This window comes from Elgaria multicarinata, chromosome 15 (assembly GCF_023053635.1).
Source record: "Elgaria multicarinata webbii isolate HBS135686 ecotype San Diego chromosome 15, rElgMul1.1.pri, whole genome shotgun sequence".
Classification (NCBI taxonomy): Eukaryota; Metazoa; Chordata; class Lepidosauria; order Squamata; family Anguidae; genus Elgaria; species Elgaria multicarinata.
The window spans coordinates 17,556,777-17,572,696 of NC_086185.1; the positions used below are offsets into that span (position 1 = coordinate 17,556,777).

Genomic DNA, 15,920 nt, shown 5'->3' on the forward strand with positions numbered 1-15,920 from the left:
AAGGGTAGCCCTACAGAAACAAGGATGTTGTGGAGGAAGACCTCTTAGATTCTCTAAGAGACGCATTCCCATCCTTACGATTCATAATTCCTGAGAATAAGGCTGCCACAGAAGCAACAACCAAGGTCACTTTAAGTTTTTCCATAATGCTCTGTGGTAGGGTGACCATATGAAAAGGAGGACAGGGCTCCTGTATCTTTAACAATTGCATAGAAAAGGGAATTTCAGCAGGTGTCATTTGTATATATGGAGAACCTGCTGAAATTCCTTCTTCATTATAACAGTTAAAGCTGCAGGAGCTATACTAGAGTGACCAGATTTAAAAGAGGGCAGGGCACCTGCAGCTTTAACTGTTGTGATGAAGAGGAAATTTCCCCAGGTTCCCCATACATACAAATGACACCTGCTGAAATTCCCCTTTCAATATAACTGTTAAAAGATACAGGAGCCCTGTCCTCCTTTTCATATGGTCACCCTACTCTGTGGTAAAGAATAATACCTTCCTGCTTTGGAGGATGGCATTTCATTCAGCTTTAACCAATTTTTCAAATGACAAAGGAAAGGGGACCTCACAATTAGCTGGCTTTCAAGGAGGAGGTATGTCTAGTCCTTGAATGAAGGAATGAATATTTAATGGCACCACAGCTTTGTGGAGAATAGGGAAAAAGTCATCTTTATTTAACAATCATACCTTGAAAGGTTCTTCCACTGCAGTCAGATCAGACTGAAAAATCTGTCTGAAAAACTGTTCATGTGAAACCCTTCTAGTCTTACTGATTTCCCCTTAAGCAGTGACCCTGGGGTCTTAAAAGATGCTTTGTGACAATTCAGAACATCCAGGTCTGGATTAGGTACAATGAGTGGCAGAACATTTTCAGGTAGTCAGGCAAAGAAGGTTCTTTCCCAGCCCTTCTTGGAGGTAGTGGGAATTGTACCCAGGATCATTTATGGATGACATGTGTTCTACCAATGAGCAATGGGACTTCTCCTGATCTTGGTGAGCATGGAGGGGATTTGCTTAGTCATTTGCCTCAGGGAAGAAGAATGGGCTTCACAAAGGGCCTACTTTATCTCTATTATCACATTTAAATAGGCATAGAAGAAACTCTCTATGGCTTTCACAACTCTATGTCTTGAGTATCAATATCCATTAAAGTTATTCCATCTCACAAAGTAGCTTTAAGAGTTAATGTATTGACACTCAATAAAGAATTAGGCTCAAAAATGGGCAGACATTAAATGCCAATATTTTCATATTCAAAAAAAGCATCCCTGCTACTCTTCCCTTTTGAGATCAGAAACTTAAACGTTTGTGACATTACATTTAGATACCTTTGCCCAGTTGATTCTCTTCATAGATACTTCAGGGTTGTATTTTTTCTTCTGCTTCATCCCAAAAGGCAGTGCTGGTGCAGTTATAGGAGGTATGCCAAAAGGAAGTGGTGGTGGTGGAGGACCTCCAAACATAGGAGGTGGTGGAGGAGGAGGAGGTATAGACCCTCCAGGCAAAGGAGGTGGTGGTGGTGGTGGTAAACCACCAGGTAATGGCGGTGGTGGAGGAGGAGGAGCAGGGGCTACACCACCTGGAAGAGGGGGTGGTGGGGGTGGTGGGGGTGGTATCCCTGCTGATGGTAATCCACTTGAAGATACAGGAGCCTGAAAAGCAAACATGTTTTTGATTTGCAGGGAAGGGAGGAAAAGTAGAAAAATGCTCCTCACACAGCAATCATCAGAGGAACCTAACAAGTCAAATTCAAATGACAATCTGAGAACCTTCACAGTCTGGATGTCTCCCAGGACATTCAAGTATGCGAGGTAATTCAACTGTATTCCATTACATATTATTAAAGGATTTCACTGAGATGAAATCCATAATGAAGAGAATGTGGTCTTATACCATGGGAGAAAAAAATCATTTTCAAATCAGTATGAGTCATTTAACAGGAATGGGTTATATTTTTGGCACTATATTACAGTGAGAAGCAGTAAGCGCCATATGTAACTTTTGTAAGAGTTTCTTCACATTAAAATAGATCAGGAGAATTAATGAAGTGACATTTGAAAACAAGAAAAAAGGCCCATTAACAAAATACATTCCAGGGGTTTAAGATATTTTTATCTGTCTGGTATTCATAGAACTGTTAGAGAGGAAGCCAACTGGCTGAAACAGAATTATCATCGTAAGGTTCCCATTTTTAAATATTCACTACCTCAGAAATCCATCTTCTAAATGATATTAGCTGTACTGGTTGGGAAATTAGGATAAAGATCTGGGTCTTGGCTGTGATTTTTAATAAGGTTCATGTCTACTGGGAAAGTAACAAGGGAAGTTCATAATCTATACCAATATAAGCTTTTAACACCATAAGACCTTTGAGGCCCTGGACCAAACACCAGCATGCCCTCCTTACAGTAAAATGCAACTCCACTGGCATGAAAAGGCATAAATTGGAAATCTACTCCTCAAGTGTTCTCTTTTAGGAATAAATCCCACTGGAGGAAGGGAACTTTCACTGGCAGACTAACGAACAGCTAAAGGTACAAAACTATATATTTATGCTACCCCTTTAAAAACATCAACTCTAGAGGCAAAGTCTGTTCTGGGGAGGGGCTATCTTTGAACAGATAACCATGGCCAGTTTATAGCATCACCTCTACGTCCATTAGAACGGTTGGCAACCTATTGGCACTAAATATCAAATAACAATGGCATAAAGGACATTCTATTTCTTAAGAATTTTCAATAAGCATTTGAGTGCATTAATACAACCACCAAAAATTTCTCCATAACTGTTTCCAACTATGTTCAAAATGCTAAAAGATTTAGAAGACAGCTCCTCTATTAGCCTTTAGGTGAACCTGAATCAAATATAAATTGCTCATTTACAGTTTACATTGTATGCCTTATGCGATACTTATTTCCAGATCAGTTCAAATAAGCTTTCTAACCAACAAGCGCATTCACAGAATATATAACAAATGAACATGCAGCTGCTTATAGACAAAATATTTTAAAAATTGTGTTTAATTTTTATTTGTATACCATGCTGCTAAGTTTATCGAGTTTTGGTGGGCTTAGTGCTCCAGATGTGACAACTGCTTACATAATGATTAAAATGGACAAAACTCACAAAAGCCTCTGCCAATAATAAAGCATATGTGTATGATATTTATCTTTTCAAAGTTATGTTGATTCTAAGTCCTATGAAAACATAAAGTGATTGCCCCTTATTCATTTATATGGAAGAAACAGATGTGCATACACACATACTTGTATATATGCACATGTGCACACACACATTTCTGCTATCTTCACTGAAATGAGTGAAGTTTTTATGGGAAATGAAATTTCATGGGCTCACTGAAACTCTTATAACTGTTCGTTTTAATCACTGATTTTCATTGTGGTGTTTACAGTCCACATAAAATTATTTACACATTCTCGCAATACGACCTGCTCATCAACAGATGAATAGAAGGAAGTTATCACTCTGTCTCACTTCAAACGCTGAAGCAACATTTCTCCTACCACCCATTCTTAACACGCGGTTAATAATTCTCGTTCATTCTAAAAAGATTAATTCTCTACTTCCCCCAAAGTTGAATTCCTTTTGACAGGGTGTAAAGTCCATCTTTCTAGATTACCTGGACTCGTAGCTGCTGAATTTCAGCTTCCAGTTCTTTGATTTTCTCTTCTCGCATTTGAAGTTCAGCTTGTGCCTCCTGTCGAGCTGTGAACTCTTCATCAAACTGCAGTGACCACCAACATAGAAACACTCATCCATCTTTGTCCAAACTTAATACTGTAACTTTCACACAAATGTTATATAGACATATGAAAATAATAGAAGCCTGTTTGGCTTCCTAAACTAGTGATACATAAGATATAATGACATATAAATAAGTATCTCTCTCATTTTCCAAGGCTCAAAGTTTCCACAGCCATTACAATCTAGATTCACCTCTCACTACATTCCTAACCACTAGCAGGTATACAAAAGTCAACATGTTGTAGTGTTGGGAAGCTAGGGAGTACATTGTAATGCCTAAAAAAAAAGTTTGACCTTCACTTCAACATTGTCAACAAAGCCCTAAAGTTCTTTCCTGCTATTCTCACTCCCTTCCTGAAGAAGCAATAAGGGTGGACCTTAACTTCACCCCTGCCAATATCTTGATACAGAGTAGGTCAGTATGACAGTCTTATAGGCCCAAGCTCTATAAACCAATTCCTAGGTCTTCAATTGGAATTAACTGGGAAGCTTGCATGAAGTCCATAGACCATTTACCAGAAAGCATGGCCTTCCTTGTGACTTCTCTGAAGTGCCAGGGTACAAAAAAAGGCAAGGACTCTCTGAGGAACACCAGACTATGTCACACAGCATCTTAAGGAACTATTTCAGATGTTAAAACTCACATTCTGCATGTAATTGCACTAACAATTAAAACATTTAGAACTGATCATTTCCTAGTTAGATGCAACATGCATGGGATTGTCAATGTCTAAACGTGTGTGTCACATAAACAGACAAACACACAATAAGCTTCCACATAAATATAGCAATATTCCATTTGGAAATCATTGCTTCTTCAAGCTATGTGGTCTTCAAAGGTGATGTACCACATTCAGATTTACCAAATCTGATCAGCTATTAGAGCCACTGGGTCATGTAGTAATACTTTCAATCAAAGTAGCATTTCAATAATGAATGACTGAGGTATTCAAACTCAGGCAATTTTAAAAGGATTTCCAAGGCATTAAAAGAAATGGGTATGTATAATAATTCCCAACAATCACATCCAATAAATTTTGATTGGTTTCAGTGTGCTCAGGCATATTGCAAAGGATGATGGACAATGCTTGCTATTTACTGTGTTATCTGTACAGCACCATGTACATCGATGGTGCTATATAAATAAATAATAATAATAATAATAATAATTTTCCTCTTTCCTTCCCATTCCTATTTCCTTTGGTGTTTTGTGTTTAAATTATAAATCTGCTGACAGAGATAGTTTTATTTTTATTGACTGTATGTGAGCTGCTCCAGGGATTTCTGCCTGAGGAGTGGGATAAAAATGTCTGAATAAATGAAAGAATAAAAATAAATAAATAAATGTATTACTGGTAAGTCCCTTGTTAACATGTTTGCTTGTCTAGTAGGACTGATCTCTTAAATGTATAGACAAGATACGTGTATTGAAGATAAATATGAATTTACAGAGAGATCAGACCTCTACAGGCTGATACTCAGATAAGTATATAAAGGTTATGGAGTTTACATCAAAACATCCTATGGTACCATTACAGAGTAATATCTTTAATTATAATTACAGAGCTTGGCACAGTACAAGGACTGTGTGAAATTATGTGTAATATGACAGCAGTCAAATATACCAAAGCCAACAAAGCAATATTACTAAAAGATATACAGCTAGACTTCCATAGAAGAGAGTTACCTGTTAAGAGGTTAAACTGAGAGAGCTAGGAAAACTTTCAAAACTCAAAAGCAACCACGTAGTATATTAAACAACTGAAATCAGTACACAGTGAATGGTGTTTTCCATTGCTATTTTCTAACCCATGTTAATCCCAGATATTTAAATGTGTTTTAATTTCTCATATACTAGCCTTTCCCAACCTGATGTTCTCCAGACCAGCTACATGGCAACTCCCATTTACTCTGCTGAATGGGGACAATGGGAGTTGTACTCCAGCTCATCGGAGAGCACCAGGTTAGGGTACCTGTGCCAGGAAGTAACACAATGGAGTAACACCGGAGAGCCAATAGGACACAGGAGAAAGATGTTGCATTCCAGGTGTGATGCCCACCAACCCACCCGGGATGTACAACGCAGAAAGTAGGAATTTCTCCTTTTGATCCATATTGGCCAAGGAAATGAAGCTTTTTTTTCACCTACTGTGCCTGCCTTGTTGGAAGGAATGCCATTATGATACAAATTAGCTGCCTGAATTTTTTTGTTACTTTTTAGTCATTGCCAAAAAGGTAAGTGCAGGCACAAGAGACCAATGACAACAGGGAACTGTGAAAAGCAGTGGCATTATCTGGAGGATGAGGGGTGCTCCTTCAGATCAGTCTCCCAAGGCTACTTGGCTCATGAGAGCAAGGAAAGGTATCCCTTGAAGTGTTTCTGCCTCACATACCAAAGCTTTAACTGGCTCTGGAGGTAGGCCTCCCTAAACACAGATTGATATATGTTGGCTGTAGAAGAACCAAGAACTGTTCAAGAACTCTGAGCCAGGATGAGGTTGCCTAGATGCAGGATGAGATAGGCACACCCACAGTTCGACAGTACCCGTTCTAGAGGGCAGAGTGCAAATGAACAGTTCAGGTTTCCCCCAAATTGTGGCCCCATGAAACTTGTGTCTATCTCATTCATGTCCATGCACAATTGTATTCCCACGTAAAAACAAAATTGATACAGCAACACTAAACCTTGAAATAAGTATATGATTATAGAAAACAAATCAAATAGAAAACAAATGGATCTTTGATCAACAGTTGCAAACATTTGCAGTGCTAGGAAGTATCTTTGGGAAAGATAGTTCCTATCTTTTACCTTTTTGGAAAATTCTGTTGCTCTTTGCTCACTTTCTTCTACTTTTGCTTTGTCCACACAGCTATCTAAAAGGATTTAAACCATAAGGACCAACATAAACTCCACTTTTAAAGACAAATATATACATGAGTATATTGCTTTTGACTAGAAAACATTTTCAAAAGTTCAATGTTTCTAAGCTCAGCAGAGTTTCAAAAATCCAATACTTTGATTTCAAATTCAACTTTGTAGCAACTTGATGCTGACTGAGTAAAAGGAGTTCTGGATTTGCCCAACTTAGAACTGTTTGGTAAGAGATTCTTCCACCAAAAACATGTATGACCCAAAATTCTGATGAGCCATTAAACCAAAATGTATTAACCTAAGGAAACTCCTCTAATTTTCAGTGAGAAAAGGGTACAAACGTTTCAGTCCAGTAACATTAGAGGGGGGAAATCACATATGCCCATCTTTACTGATCTTTACCATTTTTGTCATTCATGTTCACCAAGAAGTCATAAGCATGTACCAAAACACTGAGAGACTGAAGAAAGAACAAGCATATCAACACAGTATGGTACTGCAGAATCTGCTGAAGCAGAACACCTCTGTTGCATAGCCATCAGTCCCTGATCTCACCTGACCAAGAATGCATTCCATGCTGAAACAGGAGTTTCTTTATGCACAAGGCAAATGTTTATTAATAGAATTATATAGAGAACATGTCAGGAATGGATTCTAGTGATTAAAAATATAGAACACAATCCAAGCCTTTCAGTCCTATAGGTTTTACTTTCTATCATTAATATCAATGGAACTAAATTGGTTTACCTTTGATCTTGTAAAAATATAACTCTTAGATAATTACCAAAACATTAAAACAGGTAGTACTAAGAAGCACATACCTACAAGGTGAGTGAAGTCCACATCCAACCTTCCTCTGCACTTGAAGTCAGGATCCATGCCACTACAGTGCAATACTATTTGTGAAACACATTCTTCTATTATCTTGTAATACTGAGGCCTAGTATATATTTAAAAAGAAGCAATGATTATTTATAAGACACTTTACATACTTAAAATAGGGAAGAAACATTTTAATTTTAACAACTAATAAGAGTAAATCCATTTTCAAGCATGGGACAATTGAATAATGTTGTTTAGTAGTTACTTTTATTAGGGTGATGATCCAGCACTGGTGCAACATTCAAATGCAAGTTATTCCTCTGGGATCAATACAATGTTTGATACAATGGTCTCAATTCCCCTGAGTACATGCCCACAGGAAGCAGAAGTGACTATTACTAGGAATAGGAGTTTTGTATGAAATTCCCATATCTCCATTCAACCTCTCCACCCTTTCAGAGCATGAGTAAGAACATAAGAAGTCTCATGCTGGATCAGACCGAGGGTCCATCTAGTCCAGCATTCTGTTCACACAGTGGCCAACCAGCTGTTGGAGAATCTATGGCATTCCAGATATTTTTGGACTGCAGTTCCATGCTGGCTGGGGCTGAAGGCAGTCGAAAAACATCTGGAAGGCCACAGGCTCCCCATCCCTGGCGGAATCCATTTTGTGTGGACTAGATTATTCCCTAGGCCTGCAACCATCTATTTTGGGGGAAGGGGGGAGCATCCAAATGGTTTCTTTCATTTATTGGTTAGTCCCTTTCCAAAATAACTTCACGTAGGTCTGTAATAGCTATGTAATAAAGCAAAGTCCCAAATCTCTGACCCTTTAAGAATCTCTTCTCTATCAGAAAACAGGGTGACAGGCTGGCAAAACCCAGGATCGAATTTGATTGGATACTTGTTTTTCCCCACGCCAATTAACTCTCCCTACTACTAGATCATTGTTAACAAATAGAGTAGCTTGAGCAAGTCTTTGACTCTGGTGGCCCTGAAGATCACTGCTTGCTTCAGCCTCCAGAGGAGTCACTAGTGTAACTATGGATGTAAGGATGCTGTTATTTATGAAAGTGCTGAACTTGCATAGAGATTGTATCTGTTTAAGGTTAGTCAGAAATTAGTGCTGGTTTTTTTGTGTGTGTTTTATGTGCTGGTTCCTTAAAGTGATGTAGAAGATCTGTCCCGCTCTCCTCAAGAACACCACAAATCTGGATTGCATGTGTCTAGATTCAGAATAATTAACACAGTGCTGTTAGCTGTTGGTTATTAAGGAGAGATGTTCCTGTCCATCCGTTCTACCTTGCAAGTAGGATACAAATTGATGTTGCTTTCATTAGATCATATGTCCTTGTTCGGGCAATTAAGGAGCAAATATGTTATCCTGATATGTGAATACCAAATTTTAAACTGAAAAGCAAAAACAGATGACTTACCGGACATAATAATCATTCCTTATGAGTAGAAAATGTTGTAAAATAGATAGGAAGTAGTTTTCAGATGTTGTTTCTTTCAACATGTTATACAGCAGATGGTAAACTTCATTCACATCAGTACAAGTAATGTCAAGGAAATGCCAAAGTAGGTTTATAGGTATAGATAATAACTATTTATTTTGGAAGACCAGAACCCCAAAAGCCCTGAAATGTGTTCCATGTGCCCAACAGAGCTTTGTGTTTCAATCTCAGTTAGTGCACACAAGGCCTAACCCAGGACCCATATGAGGGGTGGGTGGGGATGGTCTATATTGCATTGCTCTTGTGGTAGTGAAGTATGCAACACTTATTGGTTTAGTGATGTGGAACACAGAATGCTAATTTGCCCAAAAAACTATAATTTGCCCAAGAAAGGGAAAGTTGTCAGTTTCCAAAAAGCATGGGGAAGCTAAGGAAAATGAAGCCCAAAGACAAGGAGAAGGGAAGGAGGATACAGAGTAGGCAACAGACTGAGGGGAAAACTGAAAGAATACATTAAGAATAATAGTTGGGGAAAAGAGAAGGGAATTGAAGCAAGATAGGGCCAAGCATGCTCTAAAAAAACCCTTCACAGCACATAAAACAAGGGTCTTTATGCTGTACAGAATGGAGAAAGAAATGCAAAAGAGGTTGGGTGGCTAAAGTAAGTGGGTCAGAGCTGACAGTGTGCTGAAAAGCAAGAAGCTGGGGGTGGGGAGGATAATGAAAACATGCAGTTTGAAAAAGAAGGAGCTAAGGAAAGAACTGGAACAAAATTGGAAAGTGGGACTGGGTGTGTGAACTACTGATAGGATGAGGCCAAAGGGGGACTGTGGAATTCTGCAAGGTATGACTACGACTGTCACTGCATCATTGTGAAGGAGGCAATGGGGCCAAGAAGCCGGGTTGAAAAGTCTATGATGGTTTGAACCCGGTGGCCAATACTCTGGCATCTAGTCTCCTTTAAATTTTATTTCCAGACCTTTTAAACCATCATCTTAAATATGCCCCTTAGCCCCTTAGCTGAAGAACTGTGATCTTGTTCAATTAACTGTGCATGTTTAGTATCAAGGGGGAAAGTTACAATACAAGTTTGATGTGTGTTTGATTGACTGATCATAGAATCATAGAATAGCAGAGTTGGAAGGGGCCTACAAGGCCATCGAGTCCAACCCCCTGCTCAATGCAGGAATCCACCCTAAAGCATCCCTGACAGATGCTTGTCCAGCTGCCTCTTGAAGGCCTCTAGTGTGGGAGAGCCCACAACCTCCCTAGGTAACTGATTCCATTGTCGTACTCCTCTAACAGTCAGGAAGTTTTTCCTGATGTCCAGCTGGAATCTGGTTTCCCTTTAACTTGAGCCCGTTATTCCGTGTCCTGCACTTTGGGAGGATCGAGAAGAGATCCTGGCCCTCCTCTGTGTGACAACCTTTTAAGTATTTGAAGAGTGCTATCATGTCTCCCCTCAATCTTATCTTCTCCAGGCTAAACATGCCCAGTTCTTTCAGTCTCTCTTCATAGGGCTTTGTTTCTAGACTCCTGATCATCCTGGTTGCCCTCCTCTGAACACGCTCCAGCTTGTCTGCATCCTTCTTGAATTGTGGAGCCCAGAACTGGACGCAATACTCTAGATGAGGCCTAACCAGGGCCGAATAGAGAGGAACCAGTACCTCACGTGATTTGGAAGCTATACTTCTATTAATGCAGCCCAAAATAGCATTGGCCTTTCTTGCAGCCATATCGCACTGTTGGCTCATATTCAGCTTGCAATCTACAACAATTCCAAGATCCTTCTCGTTTGTAGTATTGCTGAGCCAAGTATCCCCCATCTTGTAACTGTGCATTTGGTTTCTATTCCCTAAATGTAGAACTTGGCATTTATCCCTATTAAATTTCATCCTGTTGTTTTCAGCCCAGCACTCCAGCCTATCAAGATCACTTTGAAGTTTGTTTCTGTCTTCCAGGGTATTAGCTATCCCACCCAATTTTGTGTCATCTGCAAATTTGATCAGCGTTCCCTGCACCTCCTCATCCAAATCATTAATAAAAATGTTGAAGAGCACTGGGCCCAGGACTGAGCCCTGCGGTACCCCACTCGTTGCCTCTCCCCAGTTTGAGAAGTTTCCATTGATAAGTACTCTTTGAGTCCAATTCTGTAGCCAACTGTGAATCCACCTAATAGTTGTTCCATCTAGCCCACTTTTAGCTAGTTTGTTAATCAGAATGTCATGTGGTACTTTGTCAAAAGCTTTGCTGAAGTCAAGATATATGACGTCCACAGCGTTCCCACGGTCCACAAGGGAGGTTACCTTATCAAAAAATGAGATCAAATTTGTCTGACAGGACTTGTTCTTGACAAATCCATGTTGGCTTCTAGTGATCACCACATTGATTTCAAGGTGTTTACAGATTGACTTCTTTACAATCTGCTCCAGAATTTCCCCAGGGATGGATGTCAGACTGACTGGTCTGTAGTTCCCAGGTTCTTCCTTTTTGCCCTTTTTGAAGATAGGGACAACGTTAGCCCTCCTCCAGTCGTCCGGCACCTCACCCGTCTTCCATGATTTTGCAAAGATAATAGACAAAGGTTCTGAGAGTTCTTCCGCTAGCTCCTTCATTACTCTAGGATGCAGTTCATCGGGCCCTGGAGATTTGAACTCATTCAAGGAAATTAGGTGTTCTTTGACCATTTGTTTATCAATCTCAAACTGTAATCCTGCCCCCTCAACTTCTGCTTCACTTTTTCTAGGCGGGTCATAGACCCGCTTTTGGGAGAAGACTGAGGCAAAGTAGGAATTGATCACTTCAGCCTTTTCTTTGTCATCTTTTCTTTGTCATCACCACCCCGCAAATGACCTGTGCTCAATTTTAAGTACTGAATTAAACAAATATATTAGTTGTTTATCCTCTACATCGTCACACACACACCAAATAGTGAGATTACAGTAGCTAGCTTCATTGTTTAAAGCTATTCCATTATACATTTGCCAAAAGATTCTATACTGGGGTCTACCTCTTTCTGTAAGCTCTCTAATAGAATCACCTTGGTCTCAAAACCATCTCTTTTTTTGCTAGCGTCCATTTCTATGGAAAACAATGTCATATTTAAAAAGGATATTCCATTTCTACTTTGATGTCATTGAGGCGGTGGGCCAATTCAATTAAGTCTTCTTCTTTGTTTTCATCAAATACTTTCAACTGAATATCAAGTTCTTCATTCTCCTTCTCTTTTAGATCCTAGTATTCCATGAAATAAATTGAATAATTTATCTTAAAACTTATTTAATTGGCATACTTCCATCTCTTTTATACTTACTATACAAATAAGCATAGCTCAACAGTTGAAGGTTATATGTTGAGTTTCAAACAGAAGAGCTGTTACAGACATATTTTCCATCCTCTGTATGTGTAAGGCTGAAATATTTCACCACAGTATGATACATACAGTTTAGGTCAAAGTGACAGCATGACAAAAATATTGCATTATTCTATAGGGATAAACAATTAAAAACTTGATCCAGTACAACAGTTGAACATCTCAAAGGATAGGAGCAATTATAACACATATTATTTGTAACATATGAATAAAACAGATTGATATATTCAAGCACAACAGTCCCAAGTATGGCGTGTTCAGAATTCTGTTTAAATTGCTGCTTCTAATCTACCACAATTGTGTCTATTCCAAGCATGCCCAATTAAGGAATTTTGCCCCTGCACTTTCCATGGAAAAACAACCTAAAACCCGATGAAGTGCTACTTTCAACTGCATAGTCTTCATACACATATCCACATAAGCCTCAAATCTCAATTTGATTTGTTCTCATTCAAATGAGATAATGGTGCCACCTCTCTATCCAGAACACAAAGCTCTTTGCATGTGCTTTTTACATTTTAGCACACCGTATCTAGAATGGTGTTGATGGTGTTTAAAGTTTTGTAGACTGGCTATATCAAATTAATTTATCAGGCCTACTCATGATGAATCTCTGTGCTGGGGTGGTACTGTCAGAAATATATTTCACTTCCAGTGGTGGGTCCTACAAGATGTAACTGTTCCACTTACAAGGTGGATGTATAGGGTCAAGCCTATACCTTGCATAAATTCAGAACTATCCCTCTGGTTTCAGTGATACCTAATATCAGTTGAAAGAATCATAGCTGAAAGACTCATATCTACTCCTCTACCATTCTTTAACACCCTGATTGCATATACAAAAGAATGGTTGAAGAGTACTATGCTCTAAAATTATTTTTGGCTATATGGTGCAGCTATATTTGTTCATCACTTACATGTTAACTGCGAGTAATTATTGGCTGTTAAGAATTTCAAATTGGTTTAGTAGTTGATTTTAACCAGCTTTTGTTTATGACTGCAAAACACCTCCAGCAAATTACAATGTATGTATCATTAAAACATACATTTGGTGAACAGTATGACAAGTGTGAAGTCTGGTTTTTATATAGTATTTCTACATTTACATAAACCATTTTTCTTCTAAGTGCAACTATTGTTTAAATACTAGATGATTTATCTGTAACACATTAAAAGCACATGCATTAAAAAAATGTTGTTTTTAAGAGAAAACGAAAAATCCAAACTTTTATAGCATGCCACACTAGAGATTGTTGGGATTAATATATCACCTTGAAGTTCTTTTACTATGATCCCTTTTATCTTGTAGCTTTCAAAAGACATTCGATAATCACAACTGAGGGCATTCAAAGATGATAACAGAAGAAGTAGGATGACCAGATGTGGCACCTACAACAAAAATGTCAGCAATGCGGAGCCCACAGTTAGCCACAAAGAACAGAACTCAATGTACTGAGTAATGACTATCTGATCTACATAACAATGGAACAAACTAAATCAATGGATCATAAGTAATTTAACCATGCAGCAATAAGAACTTAAGTCTTGTCACCTTTTCAAGTAATAATAGAAAGATATAAAGATATCTGGAAAATTAAGCATTATGTCTAAGTCATCAAACTTCTTGCAGACAAAATTAAAAATTTAATGTTATGTAAATACTAGCACATATATAATTCTTGATGTGAAAGCACGATGCTTTCAAAGCAAGAATCACCTACAAGGAAGCCCACCAGAACTTGGTCTACAATGGAGCTAGTGGGACTAGGAATGAAAAATCAGAAATATTTAACTTCTCTTTATAGATTTGCAACTATACCAAATCTACTTAACTCTGAAATTGTCAAGTAAAGCTTAGCTGGTGGTTATATTGAAGTTAACCTTAATGGAAAGAACAAAAATGTAATCCAACTCTCAGATTGGAAGTCAGGATCATCCCTCCATTTCTGCTTTTATAAACAAATACTTAGATAGGATAGATTTGAGACCAATTTCAGTCAAGCACAAAAACGTAGTTCCACCTCAGTAAGCCTTAAGTTCTAAAACTACCTTTAAAAATATTAATAATGAGTATAATTTGCCCCATTTCTTTGTTTTATTTATTTATTTTACTAAAAGCCAAGTTATGCTTATTTCAAGGCCACTAAACAGGAGACCCTGCAGTTGTGTAATAAAAGATTTAATTAAGGGTGAACATCTGTCAGTCATAATGCTTCACTATAAAGCTGGCTGTGCAATAGATGTTCCCAACAACCAGTCTGTAATTGATCAGACCTACTCATTTCCTGCTTATTAAATGAGTGAGTGACTGATTATCTCCAGTAACCTATCACCTTCCATTTACACTTCTATATTCCTTTATTAAAATGTGGTTCCTTAACTGAACATTCAAATTAAAATCTAAGTTATGCCAAAGGTTAGGAAATGAACTTGACTACTAATTTGTTATCCTGATTGGACTTTATATAACACAAGAAAGGTAAGTAATTAAACATCAACAGGATTTTTTTTGTCTTATATCCCTTATATGAACTTTCAAAATTAGAATTTAAAGCAATTCAATCAAGCTTGTCCTGTTGCACTGTGAAAGACAATATATAATTTTACTTTTCAAGTCAATGATAATTTTGTGCCCCAAAAAATGGTGCAGTATTTTTAGCTGTATTTTTAGCTGTATTTTTAGTAAACTCTTTGCTACAATAGTGAACTACTATTTCTAACTTTTCAGTCATAAAACCTGCTATTTTTCTATGCTGCCTTTCTCATATAAAAATGATGGAGGCAAGGAATACTGATTTTATATAACAAATTGTCACAAGCCATTTTGAACCCAGTTCCACTTTGTTGCAAGTATAAAGTACCCTAATAACTACTTGTGAACAGTTTGTTAACTGCTGGAGAGGCATAGCAACATAAAGCACCATCGTGGTTCCCTTTTGCCATGAGAAAGACAAAGAATTTAGAGGTACACAATGGAGCATTTTCAGGTTACACAATTTATGTCATCACATCACACGGTTTCCATTCATAGATCATCCACATCATTTATCTGAACAAATAGAACTGGAGATGAATGCAACGACTTGAGGAAGTGTGATAGCTCCATCATATCATATATACTAAAAGCAAACCCAATTCTCCAAATCCAACCCAAACCACACACAAGATGGTGATACCAACAAGTTTGAGGGAACCCAAGGTATGCAGAACTACAAAAAACAACCTTTAGACAGGTAATAAACTCTGATGAGGAAACTCAAAAAACAGTCAATTGTAGAGGGGGAACATGGCATAAAGAAGTCATGGCTAATTGGCCAGAACACTGAATAGGAGCACTCCACACTGCAATATTTTGTTGCAGGTCCCACTTGTACATTCAAACTGGGACATGGGAAAATGCTGAAGCAGGTATCTTGTACACAAAATATATCAATTGCAGTCTTGAATCTATATATGCTTCCCAGAATGTATGTGGCTACATATCTAATATCTGTTTCAAAACTGGAAATATAGATCACCTCAAAAATAGTCTAGTTTACAGAAACTGTGTTCCAATCACCTCAAAGTATAAATCTGTTACCCTTCTGAGTCTGGATTAAGGTCTGTGAAAACAATCTTTAAGGAAG

General features: G+C 38.1%; 1 protein-coding gene across 1 annotated transcript in view; it reads right to left on the minus strand.

Moving 5' to 3' along the window:
• The window catches only part of DIAPH2 (diaphanous related formin 2), a 327,319-nt gene that overhangs the window by 235,048 nt on the left and 76,351 nt on the right, over window positions 1-15,920 (minus strand). Inside the window, exons 11-16 of the mRNA XM_063141950.1 lie at window positions 12,037-12,155; window positions 8,901-9,017; window positions 7,464-7,582; window positions 6,580-6,644; window positions 3,646-3,750; window positions 1,333-1,656 (exon numbers count right to left, since the gene is read on the minus strand). Coding sequence (XP_062998020.1) covers window positions 1,333-1,656; window positions 3,646-3,750; window positions 6,580-6,644; window positions 7,464-7,582; window positions 8,901-9,017; window positions 12,037-12,155 — 849 coding nt within the window. The remainder of the gene's footprint in view (window positions 1-1,332; window positions 1,657-3,645; window positions 3,751-6,579; window positions 6,645-7,463; window positions 7,583-8,900; window positions 9,018-12,036; window positions 12,156-15,920) is intronic.